General features: G+C 46.9%; 1 protein-coding gene across 1 annotated transcript in view; it reads right to left on the reverse strand.

The window, feature by feature from the left end:
* Window positions 1–24,035, reverse strand: part of LOC138513680 (V-type proton ATPase 116 kDa subunit a 4-like) — a 4,716,919-nt gene that overhangs the window by 4,186,516 nt on the left and 506,368 nt on the right. The window contains exon 4 of the mRNA XM_069628745.1: window positions 5,536–5,633. Coding sequence (XP_069484846.1) covers window positions 5,536–5,633 — 98 coding nt within the window. The remainder of the gene's footprint in view (window positions 1–5,535; window positions 5,634–24,035) is intronic.

The raw sequence follows: 24,035 nt of genomic DNA on the forward strand, positions 1-24,035 counted from the left end.
CGGAGAACCTCAGGTATTTTCTGTGCTTGATATGTATTGGCACATGAAAATAAGCGCCCTGAAGGTCCAATGACACCAACCAATCCTGAATTTGAAGGGCCTGAAGGATCTGAGAAAGAGTGACCATCTTGAACTTGTCCTTCCTGAAGAACTTGTTCAAGTATCTCAAGTCCAAGATGGGTCTCAGTCCTCCGTTCTTTATAGGAATCAAAAAATATGGGGAGTACCAACCCTTGTTTCTCTCCGCTATAGGCACTGGTTCTATAGCACCTTTCTCTAGCAGGGTTAAAATCTCCTGCTGTAGGAGCAGATCTGGAAACTTCAAAGAGTGCTTCCCCAGTGAATTGTTGTGAGGCTGCATTAAGAATGGAAGGCAGTAACCTTGGTCTATTGTTTCCAGAGCCCAAGCATCTGAAGTAATGGCTCGCCATTCTTGCAGATGCTGAGAGAGTCTGCCCCCCCACCGGTGTTACATGATGCAAGCCCTCATAGCGGTTTTGGGACGGATGCTGTGACTGTTGATGGCAAGGAAGCTGGAGCTGGCTTGGCACTTTTACCTCATCCAGCACAAGGGATATTTCTTTGGCCTTTTTAACTGGCCATTCCTCTCGCCTTTCCAAATGAGTAGTAGTAACAATAAGATCGTCACCTCCAAGACTGTCCAGATGAACAAAAAGGCTGAGGTTGCCTGATAGCGGCTCCCAAAGTTTAGGCAGCCGCTTTTGAGGTCTGTAACCTCTCAAGTCTCTCGCCAGCCTTGCTGCCAAAAAGGTGAGACCCGTCAAAAGGCTTGTTCAGGAGACGGGACTGCACACCTGGTGGGAAAACAGACTTCCGCAACCACGCAAACCTGCGCATAACTGCTAGGAGCCATGGACCTGCTGACGCTGTCTGCAGTGTCCAAACCAGATTGAAGGGATTCTTGCCTGGCTTCATTTCCATCTCTAACGATAGCTAGGAATCCCTCCCTTTCCTCCCCTTCTGGTATATGCTCTGCCACCATGGAGATGCACTCCCAGAGTGTGTACGAGAATTTTGCCAAGACATGTGTAGTTGGCCAATTTTAAGGCCATACGCCCTGCTGAAAATATTTTGCGTGCCCATCCATCCACACACTCGTTGTCCCTATCTGGAGGGATAGTAGGGTACGCTACTTTGTTGGATGTAGCGGTGGGTGCCTGGACCACCAGACTCTCAGGAGTAGGGTGTTTGAACAGATAGTCGGGGTCGCTACTGGAGGGGTGTTATTTTGTTGCAAGGGACTTATTCACAGGAGGAAGAGAGTCCGGGGTCTCCCAGTTTTTGGCCACCCTTTTTTGCAAGGCCACGTGAAAGGTTAAAATTGGATCGGTGGGCAGACCTTGATTTGGAATGTCCTTCAGATCATCTTGGACAAATTGAGTTCAAAAATTGAAGATAGGGTCTTAAAGAATTCTTTCCTAGGTAGAGGAGTGAAAATCTTCTCTGGAGGAACTATTTTTGAAGAGGATGTAGCTTTTTTTAGCCTTTTTACCTGCTGAAACATGCTCATAACTGAGCAGAAACCTTAGGAGCTTTTGGCGCTGACGGCTTCGGAGTCGACATCGACAAAGGCGTCGATGAGGAACCGTCGACGGAAAAGGCGTTGAGGCAACCTTCGAGGCTTTTCCTTGCGAAGTATGCAGGACCTTGGATAGCGATGATGACCTCGAACGGTCGTCTCGACTCGAGCAGTCTTTCTTGCTCGGGGTCCTCGAGGGTTCCCGATCAGCTCTTTTTCGATCACCCGGGCTCAAGGGCACGCAAGTGTCGGCACAGGAACGCTCTCAGCCGGCTTACGAGGAAGGCGCGGTCCGAGGGTTGGCCCTCTCAAATACCTCCATTTTAACCCTGAAAGCTTCCCACTCTTCGGAGGAAGAATGTTTTGTGGGGCGTTTTAACTTTTTTGAAGAGTCGTCAGACAAAGTGGATGGTGACCTGTGGCGTCTCTGACCTTTTTGTTGAAGACGAGTGGTGGGAGCCACTTCGGGATCTCGACCTATGAGTCCTATTGCATCGAGGGGAATGGGTTTTTGCCTAGACGGTCGAGGATTGGTCAGATTTTGCTAGTCGACCCACCTGTAGTTTTCCCTTCATCTCTCGCAAGGCCTTACCCGTCATTGCCTGACACTTCGTGCAGGCCTCTGTCGTGATCTTTCCAAAGGCACCACAAACACGATCAATGAGGGTCAGTTATTGACCTTTTATTACTGCAATCTGCACTTCTTGAACCCCAGAGCGCAGGGTAGTTGGTGTCGATGAAGACATCTTCGTATTCAATTTTTCGACGAAAATACAATAACTGCGTAGCAAAATATAGAGGCGTGCCGAGTCTCCGATAGCAACATGTACTGCGGAAAAACGGAACTTAGGCCAACAGGCGCTGCGCGCGCTACTTGTATACCTGATGTCACCCTCGATGGAGGTCTTCGAGGGACTCGACTCAACGCCATCGACACACGGCACCCCCTGCCGAGAACATTTTTCTGGAGCAGCCGAAGCTGGACAAGAATATCTAAGATGAAGAATACGTTGGAGGAGACAATCCATTCGAAGGATTGGCACGTGAAAGTAAGCATCCTGAAAGTCCAAGGATACCAACCAGTCTTGAAATTGGAGAGCCTGAGGATGAGGAAGTTTCTTAAATCCAAGATGGGTCTCAATCCTCCGTCGTTCTTGGGGAGGAGAATAGGCTTCGATGGGGTCAAAGATTCCATCAACAGTGTCGAAGACGGCTTCGAAACAGGGGGCGATTTGATACCGTCGAAAAGTTGAAAGCATTGAAGCCTTGGACGATTGTGTCGATGCCATCAGCGCCAATTGCTTTGACACCAAAACTGAGGCCGATTCCTACCAGAGAAGTTCTTGATTCCAGAGTCCATACCTTTGACGCCTTTTCATCAGATCGAGTGTCTCAACGAATAGCCGCTTAGCCGAAGTAGCCTTTGACTTCCCCCGAGTAGTCCGGAGGAGCAACCGGGGCATGGCTCTTGCGTGATTCTTTTGAGAGGGTCGAGGCTGCATTCTCAAAGATACGCATCATTTCCACCCTAAAGGCATCCCATTTATGTGGGGAAGCCGACCTAGTCAGACACCTTATGACTTCTGAGGAAGAAGCGGAAGAAGAAGTGAGACTTATGGCGTCTCTTTGTCTTCTTCAAAGACGAAGATTGTCTCGATCGACTCCTCGACCGAGACCTCTTCGAATGTTTACATTGAGTGGAGTCTCTAGACTCCCCAGACTTTTTACTCTTTTTCGAATAAGACTTCGAGGCCTCCCTTAACACCGCAAATTTACCTCTGCGTTCCCAGAGCGCTTTTTCTGTCATGGATTGACAGGGTCTGAAGTCATCGGTACAGTGCCCGGAACCGAGACACCAGAGGCACACACGGTGAGGGTCAGTTATCAACATCTTTGCCCCGCAGTCATAAACATGTTTAAATCCAGATTTAGGGATTAAAAGGGGTTAAAGACATTTTCCAATATAAAAACGAAGCACGCCATTATTACTTGAAGCAAAGCTTTCGGAAAAACATAACTAAAGCCAACGGGCGCTGCAGGAGCCATTTATACTACTGGTGACGTCGACACTCCACGCAGCACTCGAGGGTCATCGACTCCACGACATCAAGCACAGCGCCCTCTGCCGAATTTCTTTTTCCGAAGCAGCTAAGCTGGCCGAAATATATATATCCAAGATGAGAAATATGTGGGAGGACACAATCCATTCAAAATGAAACTTTCAGGCACATTTGGGGTGCCAAATTGGAGGCCAAAGGTGCATCATTGTCTGAGGGTTCATTCTTCTTATATATGGAGGTAAGGGACTTAAAATAGTCATTCCTTGGTAAAGGGACATATGTTTTTTTCAGACATCAAGGGCTTGATGAATAGTGGATTCGATGCTGGAGGAGCCGCCAAAACTTTCATCAATTGCGCCATAGGTTTTGATGGGGCGCTCAACGTCGCAGCTGGCGTTGATGCCGAAGGTGATGCCGATGTCGAGGGCTTGGCTGGCATCGAAGGCGCAGCCGGGGTAGATTACGTTGATAGTGTCGACAACCTCGACCTATGCTTATTTTTTCAGCTCGATGGATCCTTCGATGATGTGTCATCGCATCGAGGTCTCGACAGCTTTCGGTGAGGATCAGGCCTTCATCCCGGGCTTGAGGGCGCGCAGGATTTAGGTTGAGCCCTTTCCTTACTGACTTCTTTGTCGGACAAGATACCCTCTCAGGGGAGGTGTCCCCTGAGGAAGTCTAAGAAGGCGAACTAAGGTGCCTCCTTTTGGACTTCGACGATGAGTGGTGGGAGCCACTCCTCAATCGCAACCTTTTTACTTTCTTCCTCCAAGGAGAGTCGCCTCTCGACTCGGTTGTTTTTTTTTTTTGGTCGGGGTAGATGATTTCGGGTTTTCGACCTACCGCCAATTTCTCCTTTCGCTCCTTCAGGGCTTTTACGTCATCGACTAGCACTTGGAGCAGGCCGAGGTCTTATGCTCCACCACGAGACATCATAGACATATACGGTGTGGATCAGTTAATGACATTTTCGATTAAAAATCTCAACACTTCTTGAACCCGGTCTTCAGGCTAGTCGGTATCGAAGAAAACATACTTGCGTATGATAGTAAAGAAGTGTGCCATATTTCTGGAAGCAATATAATTCGCAGAAAAACAACTGAAGCCAATGGGCGCTGAGCGTGCTATATATGCCTTCGATGACATCGCTGAGACGGAGGCCTTCGAAGGACATCGACTCCACTGTATCGATGCACAGCGCACTCTGCCGAAAAATAATGTCAAAGCAGCTGAAGCCGGATATTGAATATCAAAGATGAGGATTACGCGGGAGGACACAATCCTTTTGTAACCTTTATACATGTTGTGTACTCACTCCCTCTTGTTTAGTCCTCAGCCAATGGGAGCAGAACATAAAAGGAAATGCAGGCGGAGAGGAATAGCCAACACTATCTCCAGGAATATCCTATTGGTTATAACAAATGATGAAGAGCTACTGATGCAGAAACAGTGACTCTGATATTGTAGAACTCTGACAATCTTATAATCCCTAAAATCTCATGGCAGAAGAAAATGAGGCCATGATTATATAAGGCCCAATGCGTCCTGTGGGTTATAGGCACTTACAAAACATCAAACAAATTGATAAATCTTATCCGTGTACAGAACAGCATATCTATACCTTCACTTTTATGGTAGAAAATCACTGAGCAAATTTGAGCTGCTATCAATGTGAACAGCTCAAGTATTTTACCAAGTAATTGGGTACAGTCAAATAATTGCACCAGTAGTATATGAGATCATTTTTCGGTTGAGTTTTGCAAAAGGTTTACTCGAGTATTTTAGTACATTCTCACATTTTTAAAATTGCATCTTAATTTCCTTTTCAAACCTGTCAATTTTCTGACCAGGAATTTGGATTTATGAAACGATAGGGAAAGAGAGGGAGGATAGTTTACGGAGGTGAATGGCTTTTATAATTATTTGACACTTTACCTCTAGAGCAGTCAGTTCCACTGGTGGCGGAGTCAAAGGATCTGCATCTACATCCAGCATCCCAATATCATGATCTTTTATCTCACTCTCCATAAGGCCTAAAATGGCAAACAGAATTTAAGATCGCATCTGAGAAGCAAAGTGAGTCTTTACAAAGATGTGCATATAACTCACATTGCCAGGTAGTGGGAGAAGCAAATTGCCAGTCACAATAGGGCTTACAAAAAAGCATTATGACTCAGCTGAGATATATGTATCCAAATCAAGTAACAATATAATTCCTATACTGGATTGCAATACTTTAATAAATCCCTATTTCATAAAACATTAAAAAATACACAACTCATCCTTAAACTTGATGACAATTGTAATATAGATATAACAAACAATTTGTAACATGTCTATGCTGGAATACCAATCATCTGGGATCAACTCCAAAACAACTGTACTTCAGCAAATTTGCTCATGTGCACTTTTCGTTGTCAATAAATGAATTGATCCTGAAAGTACCCAAAGCTTTATGTATGTAACTGTAGCGCTTATGAAGAGGTACAGTTCCACACCTTCGTCCTCATTAGGAGTTTGGTTGTATCCAGACGGTAAATCTGCTGATATACCAAACAGATTTACAGTTACTGCCTTGGTCTGGTGGAATTACCGCCGTTACAAGTGGAGGTATGGTGGTGCTAGTCCCCATTTCCAAGGAGATTTTGCAAGAATTACCACCAGCGGTAATTCCGCCTGCAGTATTTCTGCTAAAATGGCAATTTTCTGGCGATAAGGTGGCGTAAGGACCTCCAGCATTTTGCTGGAGGGGTTTCCCCACCTTTCCTGCAAACCCATAGTTCGGCGGTGCAGTAATAATGCAGTGTAACTACTTTACCACTGCAATACCACCGTTTTTGGACACACCGCTGAACTCAGAGGCCCACTGTCGGCTCCTTTCGCTCCACTGCTTACTCCTTGTCTTCGCCTTTTATTTTACAGGATTACCCCTCACTGTGCCCCAGGCCACCGTTATACCATTACAAAAATAAGTTATATGTCCACTGGACTTCAGCCTCGCAGCCCTTAGGTTGGGCAGCAGTGTCTGGCACTATTCACTTTGTTTACTCATCACCAATGAAATGAAGGTCACAACCATGGACAATATTCATTTTCCAAGTGGCTCTCCTAGTAACTGCCATTCCTGGAACCTCACCAAACTCCTGACCCCAGGAAAGTTTTAGTTACTTACCTGTTACTGTATTTCGAATGGCTTGTGTCCTCCCACGTATTCCTCATCTTGTGATATTTGTTATCGCCAGCTTCGCTGCTTCTGAAATTTCTTTTCGGCAGAGGGCGCTGTGCTCGAGGTCGTGGCGTCGATTGTTCCTCGACGGGCTCCATTCCGTGTCAACGTCACTGCTGGTATAAATAGCTTGAGCCGAGCACGTTGGCTTCAGTTCTGTTTTTCCGATTGCTTCGCTCTCGTGAACGGCACGCTTCGAGATTTTCTGTCAGAAAATGTCTTCACCATCAACCGCTTCTACACCCAAGACTGGGTTTAAGAAGTGTATCGACTGCGGGTCCAAGATGTCTATCACCGATCCTCACCGTATCTGTCTTTGGTAACTGGGTTCAGGTCATCAAACCGGCGACTGTGGCTCCTGTCAGTCTATGATGGAGAAGGCTCTCCGTGAGAGGAAAAGTAAGTTAGCGGTGGGGCGGGAGCCATCAAAGGCCACTTTGAAGGCCTTGTCGAAAAGGCATGAAAAAATCATCCGATTCAAAGGAATCGGAAGTCAAAAAACAATCCAAGAGATCCCGATCTCGTAGTAGATCGAGACGATCTCCGTCATCTTCAAAAAAACTAAAAAGGAGACATAGATCTCCATCGTCATCATCCGATACATCGACTGAATTGGTTCGATGTCCTACAAAATCGGATTCCCCAACAAAATGGGTAGATTTTAGGAAAAAAATGATGCAGGTCTTTGAGAATGCGGCCTCAACCCCCACAAAGAAACCTCAGAAGAGCCAGACCCCTGTCGCTCCATTAGACAACGCAGGGAAGTCAGGAACTACTACGGTAAAACCCAGTAGTATGGGTGAAGCCCATAAAACTCGAGTCGACAAGTCATCGAGAGATCGAGAATCCATGGTTTCCTCGATCCCTCATAAAAAGCAGAAGTTGTCGAAATGAAGCGCAACTTCGACGCCATCGGCTTCGATATCGAAGCCTAAACTATCTTCGACGCCTTTATCAAAGACTTCGAGTGTGTCGAAGGTTTCTTCGACACCTTCGATGAAAACACCTATTCCTTCGACAAAAAATCAGGAAGAGAAAAGGTTTACACCCTTACCGAAATCAGATTTTTTTTAGGTCCACCATGTCTTCAATTTTTGAAGAATCTGGCTCGGAGGATGAAGATGTCACTCCTTTTAGAGTAAACTATGGCACTAGACAGGTTCCAGAGGAACTTCTAAACCCTGAATCTAAAATGAGACCTGTGCGAGACTCTACATTCTGCTAGTGGCATTGACACGTCACCTGAATTAGAGTTTGCGGCACCTGATCCTGCAGAGCATGCAGACTCACGGTACAGGAGTTTGATGACCAGGGTGATAGAATATATGGGTTGGGGAAGAGCCTAACCTACATTTTAACAGGATGATATGACGGACATAATATTTCGAGGCACACAGAAAGATCCAGTTCTCCCTTTCCATAGGGCGCTTCAGAGGACAGTGGAAAAGAACTGGGAAAAACCTGATAACAATACTGCAGTAGACCGCAATCTTCCAAAGAAGTATAGAACTTCTACTTCTGATCCAGAATATCTGAATAGACACCCTATTCCAGAAAGTCTGGTTATTCAAGCTGCTACTACTTCGAGGCAGGCAGCATACCCAACCATACCTCTGGATAGGGAGGATAAGAAATTTGATCCTTGGGCTCGTAAAGTTTTTACTTCAGGTTGCATGGCCTTGAAATCAACCAATGTCACCTGTACCCTGGCCAGGTTCACACATACCCTGTGGGATTGCATTTCGGCGGCGGCTGAACATATTCCGGAAGGCAAGGAAAGGGAAGGCTTCCTGAATATAGTCAGACGGGAATGAGGCAATGGGGGAATGTCTCTAGTCTGGACACTGCTGATAGTATTAGCAGATACATGGCATCAGCCACAGTGCTACGCAGATTTGCGTGGTTGAGGAAGTCGAAGTTTACACCAGATGTGCAGGCCAGACTTCTCAACATGCCCTTTGATGGCTCAAGGCTGTTTAGTAGTAAGGCTGATGAGTGCCTAGAAAAGCTACATAACTCAAAAGCGGTAGCTAAATCCCTTAGTACCTCCATGCAACAGCCTCAAAAACGCTATTCAAGAACATTTTCCTGGAGGGGTCGTCCTTTTCGATACTATTCTGTTGGTTGAGGAAGAGGACAGGCTTTTCAAAGGGGCAAAAGACATTTCACTCGTGGTTGACGAGGAAAGACTACAAAGCCATATTCAGGAACGGCATCTATGCCCTCAGCCGCTCCTGAAGCCGCCTCCAAATCACTCTGAGGTCTTATCATACAAAACACCAGTGGGAGGCAGAATCTCTCAGCATCTGAAAAAATGGCGGGGCATTACTTCAGATGCCAGTAGCTCAAGGTTACTGCCTTCCCTTCTTAAAAAGGGCCTCACGATCATCCACTGGGAGTCAACTACCAAAATTCCAGACCCGTTCCTTTTGCAGGAAATTTTAACCCTGCTGGAGAAAGGTGCAATAGAACATGTACCTGTAGCGGAGAGGAACAAGGGTTGGTACTCCCCTTAATCCTCCGTCCTTTGGGATGAGAAAATGAGACCCATCTTGGACTTAAGAAACTTTAACAAGTTCCTCAGGAAGAACAAGTTCAAGATGGTAACCCTTTCTCAAATCCTTCAGGCTCTCCAACTCCAAGACTGGTTGGTATCATTGGACCTTCAGGATGCTTATTTTCATGTGCCAATCCATCCCAAGCATGAAAATACCGGAGGTTCACAGTTGGCGGTTCTCACTATCAGTTTCAAGTTCTGCCATTCGGGCTGACCTCCGCTCCAAGGGTTTTCACCAAGCTGATGGCGGTGGTGGCAGCGAGTCTCAGGAGATGGGAGATTCACGTCTACCCCTAACTGGACCACTGGTTGATCAAAGCACGTTCTCAACAGGCTCAGGAACATCCGTCGATCACCTGCCACTTCCTCCACAACCTGGGCTTCTTCCTCAATTTCAAGAAGTCCCACATGATACCATCCCAAGAACTCCAGTTTATCGGAGCAGTCTTGGACATTTCCTCAGGCAAAGCCTCGCCGCCCGAGGTAAGAGCTCTCCACATCCAGCAGATGGTAATACAATTCCTGAAAGCCCAGCATCTGCCGGCCTTCGATTTTCTGAGGTTGCTCGGCCTCATGGCATCCTGCATTTTTCTGGTGCCAGAGGCCAGACTGAGAATGAGATCCCTCCAATGGGCCCTCAGAACTGAGTGGTCCCAATTCTCGGGGAGTATGTCAGATCTTCTGCAAGTCCCGAGCGCAGTTGCTCAGGATCTACTATGGTGGGCTTGCAACGACAACATCCTGAAGGGAGAATCTTTTTGGCAACCATGGCCGGAGATAACACTAGTAACGGACGCCTCACTCACGGGGTGGGGAGCTCACACTAGCAATCGCACAATCAGCAAACGTTGGTCTCCATCGGAGTCCAAACTACACATCAACCTATTGGAGCTGAGGGCAATCAGACTAGCGCTGAAAGTCTTCCTGCCCTCTGTACAGGGAAAGAATGTCCTGATAATGACCAACACAGTGGCCATGTACTACCTCACCAAAAGGAGGCGTAGGATCACTACCACTGTGCAGAGGGGCAATGCAGCTCGGGTTCTGGGCAATACGAGAAGGAATCTCTGTCAGCAGTTCACCTAGCCGGAGAGAAGAACACAGCGGCAGACGCTCTGAGCAGGCAGAGCACAGTCTGCCACGAGTGGGAGTTAGCTCAGGAAGTCCTTCTGGAGATCTTTGCCCTTGGGGGAACCCCTCAAGTGGATCTGTTAGCGACCATGGTAAACCAGAAGTGCAATCAGTATTGCTCAAGGGAATTTCCCCCGAGAGGAGCTCTAGGAGACGCGTTCGTGGTGGACTGGGATTTCCTCCTACTGTACGCGTTTCCTCCAGTCCCCGTGATTCCTCAAGTAATAAGGAGGTTGAGAAATTTCAGGAAAGCCATGATCCTAATTGACCCAGACTGGGCCAGGAGGACGTGGTACCCGGACCTTCTGGACATGTCCATCTGCCCTCCAATAAGTCTTCCGCAAAGAGGATCTTCTCTCGCAAGAGGAAGGTCGGGTTCTCCATCCAGAGGTCAAGACACTCAATCTACATGCATGGTTTGAGAGGTTGAGATACAAGGATTGGGATCTTCCGGATGAAGTAATGGAGATTTTGATTTCGGCCAGAAGGCCAGCAACAAAATCCTTGTACCAGTATCATTGGAACAAGTTCAGTAACTGATGCAAAGATAGGGATGTGGACCCTTTTCAATCTGGCACCCCAATGGTGCTTTCTTTCCTGTTACATCTAGCCAATCTGGGGCTCCAGATCGGAACAATTAAAGGATATCTTGCTGCGCTGTCCATTTTTAAGCGCTTCTCGGAAGAGGTTTCTTACTTTAAAATTACATCATACAGTTCCTGAAAGGACTTACCAATGTATATCCACCAATACCGTTTCATGTTCCAACTTGAGATTTAAACTTAGTTCTTAAATTCCTAACTTGTATACCATTTGAGCCTCTGTCCTCCTGTCCATTGAGGCTTTGAACACTAAAACTGTCCTTGTGGCATTAACATCAGCCCGCAGGGTTAGTGAACTACAGACTCCCTCATGTAAACCTCCATATACCATCTTTTACAAGACAAAATAGTTCTTAAGGTGAAACCATCTTTCTTACCGAAAGTAGTTTCCGACTTCCATTTGTCACAAAAGATTTATTTTACCAACATTCTATCCTCCTCCTCATCTGGGTAAAGAAGAGGAGAGATTGCATAGACTGGACCCCAAGAGGGGTCTCAGTTTTTGCATTTCAAGAATAGCAAAATTACGTCAAGATGACCTACTCTTTGTGGGTTACACAGGTCGTAAATTGGGGTTAGCGGTGACAAAGCAAACTATATCCCGCTGGATCATTCTGGCTATATTGGAATGCTACAGATTAGCAGGAAAAGACCCACCGGATGGGCTACGTGCTCACTCCACTAGGGGAATGGCTACTTCTGCAGCTTTGAAGAGGGGAGTCCCTGCAAAAGACATTTGCTCGGCTGCAACATGGGCATCAATGCATACCTTTATCAAGCATTACTGCTTGGATGCCTCCTCCAATGAGTTTTTTGCCAGGGTGGCACTTCAGTCTGTCCATGAAAACGAACTAGCACTTCCACCTCCAAATTGATCACTGCTATGGGAATCTATCACAAGATGAGGAATACGTGGGAGGACACAATCCATTCGAAGAACAAGTTACTTACCAACAGTAACATTCTTTTGACTGGATGTTCCTCACCCTCGTCACCACCACAACCACCTCCTTCTGAAGGGCCTGAACAAGGAAACAGGTGTGATGATGGAGATCAAGAAGGAAACGATTAACGCGGTCAGAATAATCAAACAGAAACGGAGAACGGAACATATCAGCGAAGCTCGGAAATAGCTACATTGGTTGAAGATCGAGTGCTGTTTAAATCCATGACACTAGTTCACAAGTGCCTAAATGGGAAAGCTCCAGCAAATCTGAAAATCGAAGATTACCCAATGCTTGCCAGCACGTTCACTCAGCTCAGAAGCACTAGACTCATAGTCAAACCAAACAAGAAAGCAAACGGCCTAGTCAGATCCTTTCCGATCCATGCAGCCACAAACTGGAATGGCCTGCCCCTAAACCTAAGATTAGAGACAAATCAACTTGTTTTCAGAAAAAAGCTGAAACCACTCCTGTTTAAATAAATTGGACTACAAGACAGTAATATATACTGAACACACCAATGTTTGGTCTTCCTCCACTGACCAAGTGTCCCATTTCATTGTATTGTCCTTGCCGTCCTGTCTTTACGTTGGTGCCCCGTTGCGCGCAGGCTTTCGGCGCCCTACAAATAAACAAATAAGTAAATAAATGAAGTAGAGCGATTCCCCATTGCCTGCAGCCAGCGTGAGTTGTGGGTTTGGAAACTATTTACCACCGTAGGAGATGTGCCCAAATCTCGTGCTAACCTGGTGAAATGCACCGAGTGCATAGTACACAGTCGCAGAAAAACTGGCTTGCACAGCTATGGCATACATCCATGTGGCAGCACCTGAAATCGAACCACAAAGCAGCTGTTCAGAGGGTTGTCCCCTTCAAACAAGGCAGTAGGTTAATTTCCTCTGCAGCATCCTCCGCATCTGCTCCTGCCACCACTAGGGTCACTGTATTGTGCAAGTAGTGCGACGCGGTACTTTGCAGGGGGGAACAACTTCCAAGTGCTTTGGAGGCTTTCATCAGGGAGCATGCCAAAGAGTGCCCCCTACCGAAGTAAGGTCCACCCAACAACTTCTGTTCTCCAGTTGCAGTTTCCTATCCCTGTGGTTGGTACCTTTGCCAAACCTCCCTTCCATTCCACTCCTTTCGTTCTGTGGCGTATCTTAGAACAAAAGGAAAAATGAAACTCCCAGAAGGAGGGGTGTGGGGGGAGACAAAAAGGAGCCACTTTGTACTGTTTAAAAATAGAATTTCAATAAAAGCATGCAGGCGGTCCCGCAGCCTATAAGCGCTGCGTACATGGTGGTGAACAATGGGCGGCGCGACTCCGTCAAAAACATTGTCTGCATTCCCAAAACAAAGTGGTGGCTGTGAAAAGAGCCTTTTTGTGCTGTTTGTGTTTCTAAGGTTGGAAGTGGTGAAAACCCACCGGGGAAATGCTTGCTAGACTTGCAGGAAGCGCTGCATTGCATTTTGGATATTACTCAGAAACAGCTCATTGGCTGCATCAGTCAAAAGAACTCCATCGGAAAGAAAAATGTTGCTACTACGAAACGTAATGTTATCATTGTGGAAGTAGAACATGCCAACGTCTCGCAAAAAAGGCACAAACGGCCTTGTTCACATTGCGCCGCGCTTTCTCCATTTGTGGCCCACACGAGGAAGAACGCAGCCACATCTGTCTCTGGGCAATGCGAGAAAAAATGATGTGCGACATTGGAAACATTGCCTTGACGAAATTGTCATCGCAAATTGCAGTGAGATGCCGCTAACATGTCCTAAACTGTTCCGTCAACAATGAACAATAATAATGTCTGGATGATCGAGCATCACCAAACTGGCACAAAGGACCCACATGCAACCACTTCATCCCACGAATTCCGTACCAGTGAACATCGACATTATAGAACCCAAGGTGTGCAGCCAGTGCACAGTGTTCGGTGTAAACTTTTAACCAATGTATCCAGGAGTCGCCCAAAAGCCATATAGTTCACCTAGTAAATGGCGCAACTGTACCCGTAGCCATGTGCACTCCTATTTGCAAACACACCTTCTGGCACAATCTGTTACACACCACACCCAGGAAATCTTATTGACCAATCACAACTCCTGCACAGTCCCATTGCCATGTCAGCCACCCTGAAAAGACCCGATGTAGCACGTGTGCACCTCAAAAGGCTGCCGCTTTCGCGACCGTATTGTCCTGTGTGGATGGGTGCACAAGCACATTTGAAGCAGGATAGAGAATCCCCTCTTTGTTGATAGTTATGAAAAGTGTAATTTTTTTAAAGCGACGTGTAAAGAAACACCATTTTCTTTGGTATTTGTTGGTGATTGCTCTCTGCTTTTCCTCCTTAAATTATTACAGGATCTTCTGCAAACTACAGTTTGCACTGTGGAAAACAAGACTATTTTCAATAGGGGCAAAAAAAAATGTTTCAGCTCCACTGACAAACGTCACATTAGAAGCACAAAGCTTCTCATGGGCACAGAAGAACACCCCAGCATGGAACAGAGAAGGGAATAGTTTCTTACCTGTAACTCCATTTCTCCAGCATTGGTATCTTTCATGGATTCACATGCTTAGAATATTCCCCGTCGTCAGGCTGGGAATCCCCGGTACATTATATAGACCCTTTCCCGTAGGAAAACTTTTTCGACGCTTATGCGTCCTATCCACCTCATTTTGTATCATGCGTGCCCGTACCGTCAGGACGTCATGATATAAATACAGGCCCCGCCCCCGCGCTCCCTCAGATTTCGGCCCCCAAAGTAGTGGGGGAACAGGTTTGCATGTTCAGGGGAGGCAGGTGGGCGCATGTGAATCCATGAAAGATACCAATGCTGGAGAAATGGAGTTACAGGTAAGAAACTATTCCCTTCTCCAGCATTGGATCTTTCATGGATTCACATGCTTAGAATAGATTACATAGCAGTACCACCCCCAAAGAGGAGGCGTGCATGCAAACCCATATACTTTTAGCAAAGCCCGTTCCCTATGATCATGTATACATTAGAAATCGTTAACATAGGAAAACGAACCACATACAGTCAAATTCCACAGGATGCAACCCCTCAGCCGGGGCTTACCTTATTGGAATAGGTGTCGGAGCACCGCCCGTCCCATCCGGGTATCTTCGGCATGTTGCTGCGACAGGCAGTAATGGCGGGTAAAGGTGTGTGTAGCCGCCATGCAGATGTCCCCCAGAGGGACTCCGGCCCACAGTGCCGTCGACGATGCCGCTGCTCTAGTTGAATGAGCTCTTGGCCGTCGTAGAAGAGGTTTCCCTGCCCTGGAATGGCAGTACGAAATGGTAGATGACACCCATCTTGACAGTCCTTGCTTTGAAATGGCTTTTCCTCTAGCACCCAAACCATAGGCCACGAAAAGCTGTCTCGTTTCTCTGAACGGTTGCGTACGATGAAGATAAAACGAGAGCCCTTTTTACATCCAATGTGTGTAACGTGCGCTCCGCTCCCGAGCATGGCTCCGGAAAAAACGTAGGCAACACAATAGAGGAGTGTTTATGGAACACCGAAGGAGCTTTTGGTATGAACTGTGGGTTAGTGGCTAGGACTACCTTGTTCTTGAAAAATCGTAAGTATGGCGGGTCTACCATTAGAGCCTGAACTTCTGAAATACATCGGGCTGAAGTGATGGCCACCAGGAAGGCCAATTTCCACGACAAAAACTTTAGAGACGATGATGACATTGGCTCAAAAGGAGGCTTCATAAGAGACGCTAAGACCAGATTGAGGCTCCACTCCGGCGGAAATTTCTTCTCTGGAGGGAAACTCCAAAAGAGGCCTTTAAGGAAGTGCTTAATCAGGCGGTCGCTGAACAATGGTGCCGAATGCCGTTGACGAGTAAACCTGGAAATGGCGGCCAGGTGTACTTTTATTGACGATACCGACAGGCCCTTTTGAGCTAAGAACAGCAGGTATGGAAGGAGCTGTTCCGGCTTAATCGATTGCGGGGCCAAACCTGGTTGATCCTCGCACCACTGACAGAAACTTCTCCATTTGTACGCGTATGAGGCGTTTGTGGAAGGTGCTCTTGCCGCTTGCAGGATACGCCGACAGTCCTCCGGAATCGTTAGCCGACCAAATTCGGCGAAGTCAGGAGCCAGGCCGTCAACTTGAGGCTGTCCGGGTCGTGATGCCAAACGACACCCTCCTGTCGAGACAGAAGGTCGGGGGTCTTCTGGAATCTCATCGGTTCCGCCACCGCTAAGTGTAGCAGGTCTGAAAACCACACCTGTCTGGCCCAGTACGGGGCCACCAGAATTACCCGACATGGGTACCTGAGGATCCATTGCAACGTCCTACGGACAAGGGGAAATGGAGGGAATGCGTACAGGAATTTGTTCGTCCATGGGAAGGAGAACGCATCCCCCAGTGAGCCCTGCTGAGGCCATCTGCTTGCGTACTGATGGCATTTCCTGTTGTTCTTCGTCGCAAACAAGTCTATGGAAGGATGTCCCCATTTCTTGAATACTTGTTGTAGTTGTTGGTCGTTCAGCACCCATTCGTGAACTTCGTTCATTTCTCTGCTGAGGGCATCGGCTTCCACATTTCTCACGCCTGGCAGGTGGAACGCTAAGATTTGCATGTTGTGTTGCAGAGCCCAATGCCAGATTTTCTGTGCCTCCGTCGATAGGGACCTGGAACGTGTCCCTCCTTGTTTCCTCAAGTAGAACATCGTAGTGGTGTTGTCCGTCATGACACGCACCACCGAGTCCCTCAGTTGAGGAAGAAAAGATTTCAGAGCCCATCGCACTGCTCTCAGTTCTAGCAGGTTGATATGCAGGGAGGACTCCTGCAACGACCACTGGCCTTGTACCTGTAACGTATCCAGATGAGCTCCCCATCCGCTCAGCGATGCATCCGTCATCACCGTCTTTTGGAACTCCGGTTCCAGTAGAGGCATTCCTTTTTCGTTAGATGAGTAGACACTCTCCACCAGCAGAGTGCTTGTACTAGTTGTTCGTCGACGACCAGTCTGTCGGACCAGCGACCTCGGCTCTGCACCCAACGGTCCGCTAGAAATTCCTGGCAAGGCCTCATAAACAGACGGCAGTTGTTTATCAACGGAATGCAGGACGACATGGTCCCTAGCAGGGACATGTATTTGCGCACTGAAATCTTGGTACCGCCTCTCCATTCCGACGCCTTGCTTTGAAGTTTCTGAATTCTTTCGCTGGATGGTCTCACCAGGCTTGTGTGTATGAAACTCCGCTCCTAGAAAGACCAAGGTCCTCGAAGGCTCTACGGAGGACTTGTTGAAGTTTATTGCGAAGCCCAGTTCCTGTAGGAGGGACATTGTGGCCCTTAGACTGTCTCGTGTTTGTTCCCTGGACGAACCTCTGACCAGCCAGTCGTCTAGATATGGATAGACATGGTGACCATCCTTGCTTAAATGGGCCGCTATAGGGGCCAAGCACTTGGTGAACGTCCTGGGCGAGGACTTGAGCCCGAACGGGAGGACCTTGAACTGAAAATGCTTTCTCCCGACGACGAACCTTAAATATCTCCTGTGTCGTGGGCGTATTGGGATGTGAAAATAAGCGTCTTGAAGGTCTAGTGACGATAGATAATCCATGGGTTGCACCGACCTGATAACCTCTTGGAGCTTTAGCATTTTGAATTTTAGGCTCTTTAGCCATTTGTTGAGTACCCTCAGGTCGAGAATGGGCCTCCATTTGCCGTTTGGCTTCTTGACAACGAAGAACCGGGAATAAACTCCTTGTCCTTCCTGTGCCACAGGAACTCTCTCTACCGCCCCTTTTCGCAACATAAGCGCCGCCTCTTGTCGTAGGATTCGGAGGTGGGGCTGTGTCAAGAATACAGGCGGAAGACGCGGAGGCTTGTCTTTGAATTGTAGCGCATGACCCATGCGAATCGTGTCTAGAACCCATCGATCTGTGGTGATGCATTTCCATTGGTCGAAGTGATGAGACTCGTCCCCCCAGGACGTTCCGAAGGCCGTCATTGGTTGCTGGTTTCCTTGTTCTTCGTCGACGACGGACCCGAGCCTCGCCGCCTGGAGGCTTGATAGTCCCTGCTTCTACGTGCCGACTGGGACGCTCGTCTGAATCCTTGTGAAGAGTATGAGGGCCCGTTAAATCCACGGTCCCTCGAGGCTCCAAAGCGGGAGTTTCCAGAAGCACCCCTAAAGGGGCGAAAAGAGCGAAAGTTTCTACCCGTTTGGAGGGCGCCGAGGGACCTAGCAGTATCCGTGTCTTCTTTCATCCCCTTCAACGCTTCATCAACCTTTTCGCCAAACAGGTGTTCCCCTTCACATGGCATGTCAAGGACTTTGTACTGGACTTCAGGACGGAAAGTAGTACATTTGAGCCACGCTTGTCGACGAAGTACTACTCCATGGTTGATTTGTTTGAAGCCAGACTCTGCTAGGTCAACTGCAATATTAATTGCGTGGTTCGAGGCCTCTTCGCCATCCCGCACCAGTAACATAGCTGCTTTCCGGTGTTCGTCTGGCAGGTGTTCTAGGATAGGGGCTAGTTTGTGCCACATTTCTCTATCATATCATGACACGATCGCTAAGGAATTGGCTGCTCTTACTGTCGTCGCACCGACCGAGAGCACCTTTTTTCCAAAGGCGTCTTGCCTCCTAGCCTCGCTTTCTGGTGGCGTTGAACATTTTTGCTGTACCCTGGCCTTCCTAGCCGCTGCCGCCGACACCACCGAGTCAGACAGAGGCTGTGATGTTAGACATTTTGGAGTGGACTCCGGAGCTTTAAACTTTTTCTCAATCCGTCCCTTTATAGCTGGCTCCGAGAACGGATGGCGCATCGTCTTGAGACCTTCTTGCCACACGTGGTCCAGAATTGGGATGGCAAATACCGATTTCCTCCTTTGACCCATATGGTCAAAAAGGAAACAGTCTTTCTTCTGCTCCTCAGGAATCAAGCCGAACTCGGAACAAGCTTTTCCCATCATTGCATGGAAGGCTCCCACATCATCCGGGGGAGATGGCTGTGTCTGGCTCCTCGTAGACTCTACCTCTACATCCGAACTCCATGTTGGGTCCCTCGACGGTGACAGGGAGATGTCTGACCCTGAGTCACCCAGTATAGAGTCGGACTCCGACAACTCACCCTCCTCCTGCACTCGAGGACGATCTTTTACCGCCTGGGGAGCCGATGGGTGTTTAGTCGTCGAGCGAGCCGTACAAGTTTGCTCGTCAACGGAAGGTACAGAAAAAAGTGACGATGACGTCCCAGGTTGAGGGATCTGCGTATCCAGCCGCTGCAGGAGCTTCTGAAGAGTATTAAGCACATCCAGAGACAAAACTGTCTGGGGGGTCAGTAACGATGATATAGGTACCATACCCCCACTCGCACTCGTCGTCGCCGACGTGGAAGGCCGTAAGCCTAAATCCGATGGCTGCAGAACCGTGTCACCTTCTCCTTCCGCCGAGCAGGCTGTGTCTGGCTGCAGTAAGACTTCAGGGGGGATCGGGTCATAGACCTCTGGCAGCCAAGCCATAGACTGAGTCTCCGTCGACGAAGGAATCCCAACCGCTGCTGCCTGAACGGTAATAGGCATCGTCAATGACACCGAGGTCGACGAGCAAGTCGTCGTCGTCGAGCCCTTAGACTCCGTCGCCGATTTCGATGCCGACTTCCCGGCTGAAGCATCTCGACTCATGGAAGACCTGGGACGGTCCCCTGAGGAGGATTTTGACAGCGCTTGCCTCTCCGTCTTAGATGATGAGGAGGAGGGCTTTTTATGTGATGAGGAAGATCCAGCATGCTTCCCCTTATGCTTGTCCTCAGTGCGGATTTCCGCTGGCCGTACCTTTTTCGATGGAGGTTCCGACTTGCTCCTGGAGGCCGTGGAGCCAACTTCCGAAGCCGGGTAGGCACCCGCTCCGTCATTAAGCCAGTCGACCAGCCTTCTTTTACGGTCCTTAAGGGTTTTTTGGGAGAAACCCTGGCATATCTCAAATGTATCCGCCGTGTGGTGCGGGTGGAGACAGATACAATCCATGTGGCCATCTCCTTCATAAACTTTTTTGAGGCCACATGTCGCACAAGGGCGAAATAACGCTTTTCCAGACATAATTCTCCAGAATTTGAACGTCGCCGAAGCGAAACAGAAAAACAACCTAGTTTCCACTAGTAGTAATCACGAGGATCCCACTACTTTGAAAGACGGTTGAAATCTGAGGGAGGGCGGGGCCTGTATTTATATCATGACGTCCTGACGGTACGGGCACGCATGATACAAAACGAGGTGGATAGGACGCATAAGCGTCGAAAAAGTTTTCCTACGGGAAAGGGTCTATATAATGTACCGGGGATTCCCAGCCTGACGACGGGGAATATTCTAAGCATGTGAATCCATGAAAGATCCAATGCTGGAGAAGCAGACATACACCTGATTAGACAATCCGTAGTCCCATTTCTATGGCAAGCATATTAAGAACAGCATGTAGCACGTGCGCTTTCCCAACTACGACGAGGGCCGCACACCAGTAAAACAGGCGCAGTCAATCTTCCCTTTTCAGTAGTCTTTTTCCAGCACTACCTCATTGGCTACTGTTAAACGGTCACACACACATCCACCAATTACATCCAAGATTTCTGCATCTAACGCTATCATCTTTGTTGAACAGTCCAAACTAACCATTAAACACGCAGAGTTCAAGTGTCCTGTGAATCAAAAGCACCTGCACTGGAAAGTACTGTAAAAACGATCTACGAGTTCTGCATCCACATTCATCAACATCACCTATCAACACGCCCTGCAGGTATCACTACTTTTTGTACACTACATTTGCAACTGTGTTATAAGTCAGTCGCAACAGGATACATGGCAGAGAAGCTCCATAACATACTGAAAATGCATTCTGTTATTTCTCCCATCACCTACCAAGAAATGGCTCCTACAGTAGTAGGTGCTGGCAAAGTTGGCAGTTGCCCATAGCAGCCATTGTTATTTGCAAACGGTTACTCTGTTATTTCATTCGTCAATTTTATTCCCCCATTAACGCACCTTCTATGAAATTTGTAAAAATCGAACAGAAAACGACCAGTCAGCGTATCCCACCAAACTAAGCCAAGTGCATACATTGCATGCATAACAAAAGTTTTCTGACACTTACGTTTCACACTTTGTAGATTGCAGCATTACTTAAAAAAGAAAAATAATCATGTGTGCATTGACAACAGTACCATTCATAAATGTACATAAGCAAATTAAAGAACAAACAATGGCTCCACTCGTGTAGCAAGCATATATGTAGAAAAGTACATGCAAATGCACACAAAAACATTCTGCTTTGCAGTCTGTACATCTTTCCGAACCTTTTTGTCATCCTTCCACAATGAGAAGTACTCCATTTTCAAAATCAATACTCCTACACTAATACACACACTTGCTAAATAGGCCATCATACACTACACTTGCAAATAACCCAACTACCCACTTACCAAACATGCTTATGCTCCCAAGTCCCCATTCATATAGTAAGCCATCCATTTATACACACACTTTCTCTTCCTGCCAAGACATCCCCCCCACACTTTTAAAGAATGTATTGTACAAATACAATCACTATGCCATTAGCCAATATATTATCTTACCATCTTCTTATACAGGTGCAGTACCCACCTCTCTCCTGAAAGCCACTGGCGTGTGCGCTTCCAAATACAACCTGCGATAAACCTCTCACCAAGCAACGAAGTACGTACAATACCATTGTAGTGTTTTACTTCTTACTGGGAGAGTACACTATGCTTGTATTGTAGAATACAGATTTGCGGCAACCCCCCCAGTATGTACTTCATTGTTACTCATGACACCGCTACAGGTGCTCAGTGTTTATTATGTTGCCACCATTGGACTATTCCCCACATACTACAATACTGTCCCGAACCAAAAGTAGATGACACATAAATAACAGTTACACACTTCCATTTATATGCCTGCCCTCTTATTCAACCACTCATGGACATTGCACACATATACGTTTGAAAATCTGCACACCCACACTTCCCTTTATACTCCAACAGCTACTATACAATGCCTACCAAACTGCAACTATATAGAAAGAAACGCAGAAATAGAGCCACACAACCTAGAAGCATAGAAAGTAGCCATCCACTGCAAGAAGAACTTTTGCAGAAAGTTGAAAGAGAAGAGCTAATACAGTCATTAAGCAAAACGGCTACCAGTAAAGTAAAGAAAGTTGAAGTCAACTGTCAAAATGTGACAATGAAAAGAAAAACATTAAGATTGCAACTCGCACTACTGCTAACAAAGTATGTACAAATGGTAATGTAACCATAAGCAAGTATTCCAAAAAATGAATTTTACAAAAAAATGTCCAAAGACTCCCTCAGAACCTTAGAGGGGAGAAATCGCGCTCCACCCTCAAAGCTTACCGCAGAAAAGTAATCCTGGAAGTTCTTGTAGACAGTGCAATGGTCGTTAAACGGAAATGGTTTATAGTAATTTTAAACAGAAAAAACACTAAGAACATTAATTGGTAAACTACAAGCAGTACTTCGAAACAAACACTATCAGCATAGATACCTTTGGCCACATCTGCACAGGTGAGTAGTCACACCACAAACACAGCCATACTTCAATGAAGAATCATGCAAACAAGAGCAAACAAACAAAAATGCCTTAAATAGGAGTGGACGAGGGTATGAAAAGATACAAAATACCATAATGGAAGAAGAAACACTGCTTTCAGAAATATCCCCATCAAACTTAGATGTCACTCCCCATTCCACAAAACCAACACGCCTCACCTACAAATGGCCCTGCACATCATAACGTTTGCAAATGCTTAAATAAATCTTTGCAGCAGTTCCTCAATCACTATGTGAAAGGCAACAAGAAAAGAACAATTAAAATACTACAAACTATGGACTACTGTCCAGTGCACAACTACACAGGAATACAAGGACATTCCTTAACCTGCATTTCTGGACCTGCTTGCAAAAGCACCTTCCACTGTATCAAAATGTTAGCAACCCACCATTCAACTGTCAGACATCTAGTTTACAAACTGTACTATGCAAAAAGTCCAGCTTTAGCACTGCAACATTTAAATTATATTCTCATACACGGCACAGCCAAACAAGTGATGGAAGAAATAGAGCACATCCAAAGGAAATATTGTGGAACTAAAGAGCACTTACAACTCCAGCATTTTTAGACAACAGTACAGACAACATTGCAGATGTCAACTTTTTATTCAACGACCTCCAGCTTTCCTCCACCTCGAGATCTCCTCTTCCCCTGGACGAAGCATCGACTTGCACCCGCTGCCAGGAACTGCCCCCGCTGGAGTTCTCACCATTCCAGGTACTGTGTCGCGCCTGGTCTCCCTTGCAACAGACTGTTCAAGCTGTCCCGTAAATCCTTGACTTTCTATCCTGGGGTGACTTGGGACCTGCTAACTAACTTTTCCTGACTTGATCCAACCCTTTTCGAACTATCTGCAACGACTCTTTAAAGTACTCGTCAACTGTGTGGTCTTGGACACATTCCGCCTTGCTCTCTCCAAGAGTGGGCCTGGCCTATTACTTTCTTGTTCCTCAGTAGACACTGCCTTTTCTGACTTGCTCTGGTTCTCTTAAAGTGTTGGTATTGTGTATTTTCCTAATTCTGCCTTTTTCCCTCCCTTTTTAACGAACTTTTGGAGTGCCATCTTAGGTTAAGCGCTCACCTCTGTCTGTAAATAAGTGGTGTTTTAACTAAGACGTGTTCATTAAGTAATCAGGGATGTATATATTAATAGTGACTGTTTAAACTTGCTTGCCATATTAGTGTTAGTGTATTTTACAAAGTGTGTTTTTAAATAAATAATTATATTCTTTTATACCCAAGCTCTGGTCAGTGTTTGCTTGTGCTACTGTATTTTAGTACCTATCTTGTATACTTTATATACTGTCTAACTCTTCTTGAGAGAAGTCTGGCTGCTCAGCCACAGCTAC

The sequence above is a fragment of the Ambystoma mexicanum genome, chromosome 12 (genome assembly GCF_040938575.1).
Source record: "Ambystoma mexicanum isolate Mex_15411 chromosome 12, UKY_AmexF1_1, whole genome shotgun sequence".
In the NCBI taxonomy this organism is placed as follows: Eukaryota; Metazoa; Chordata; class Amphibia; order Caudata; family Ambystomatidae; genus Ambystoma; species Ambystoma mexicanum.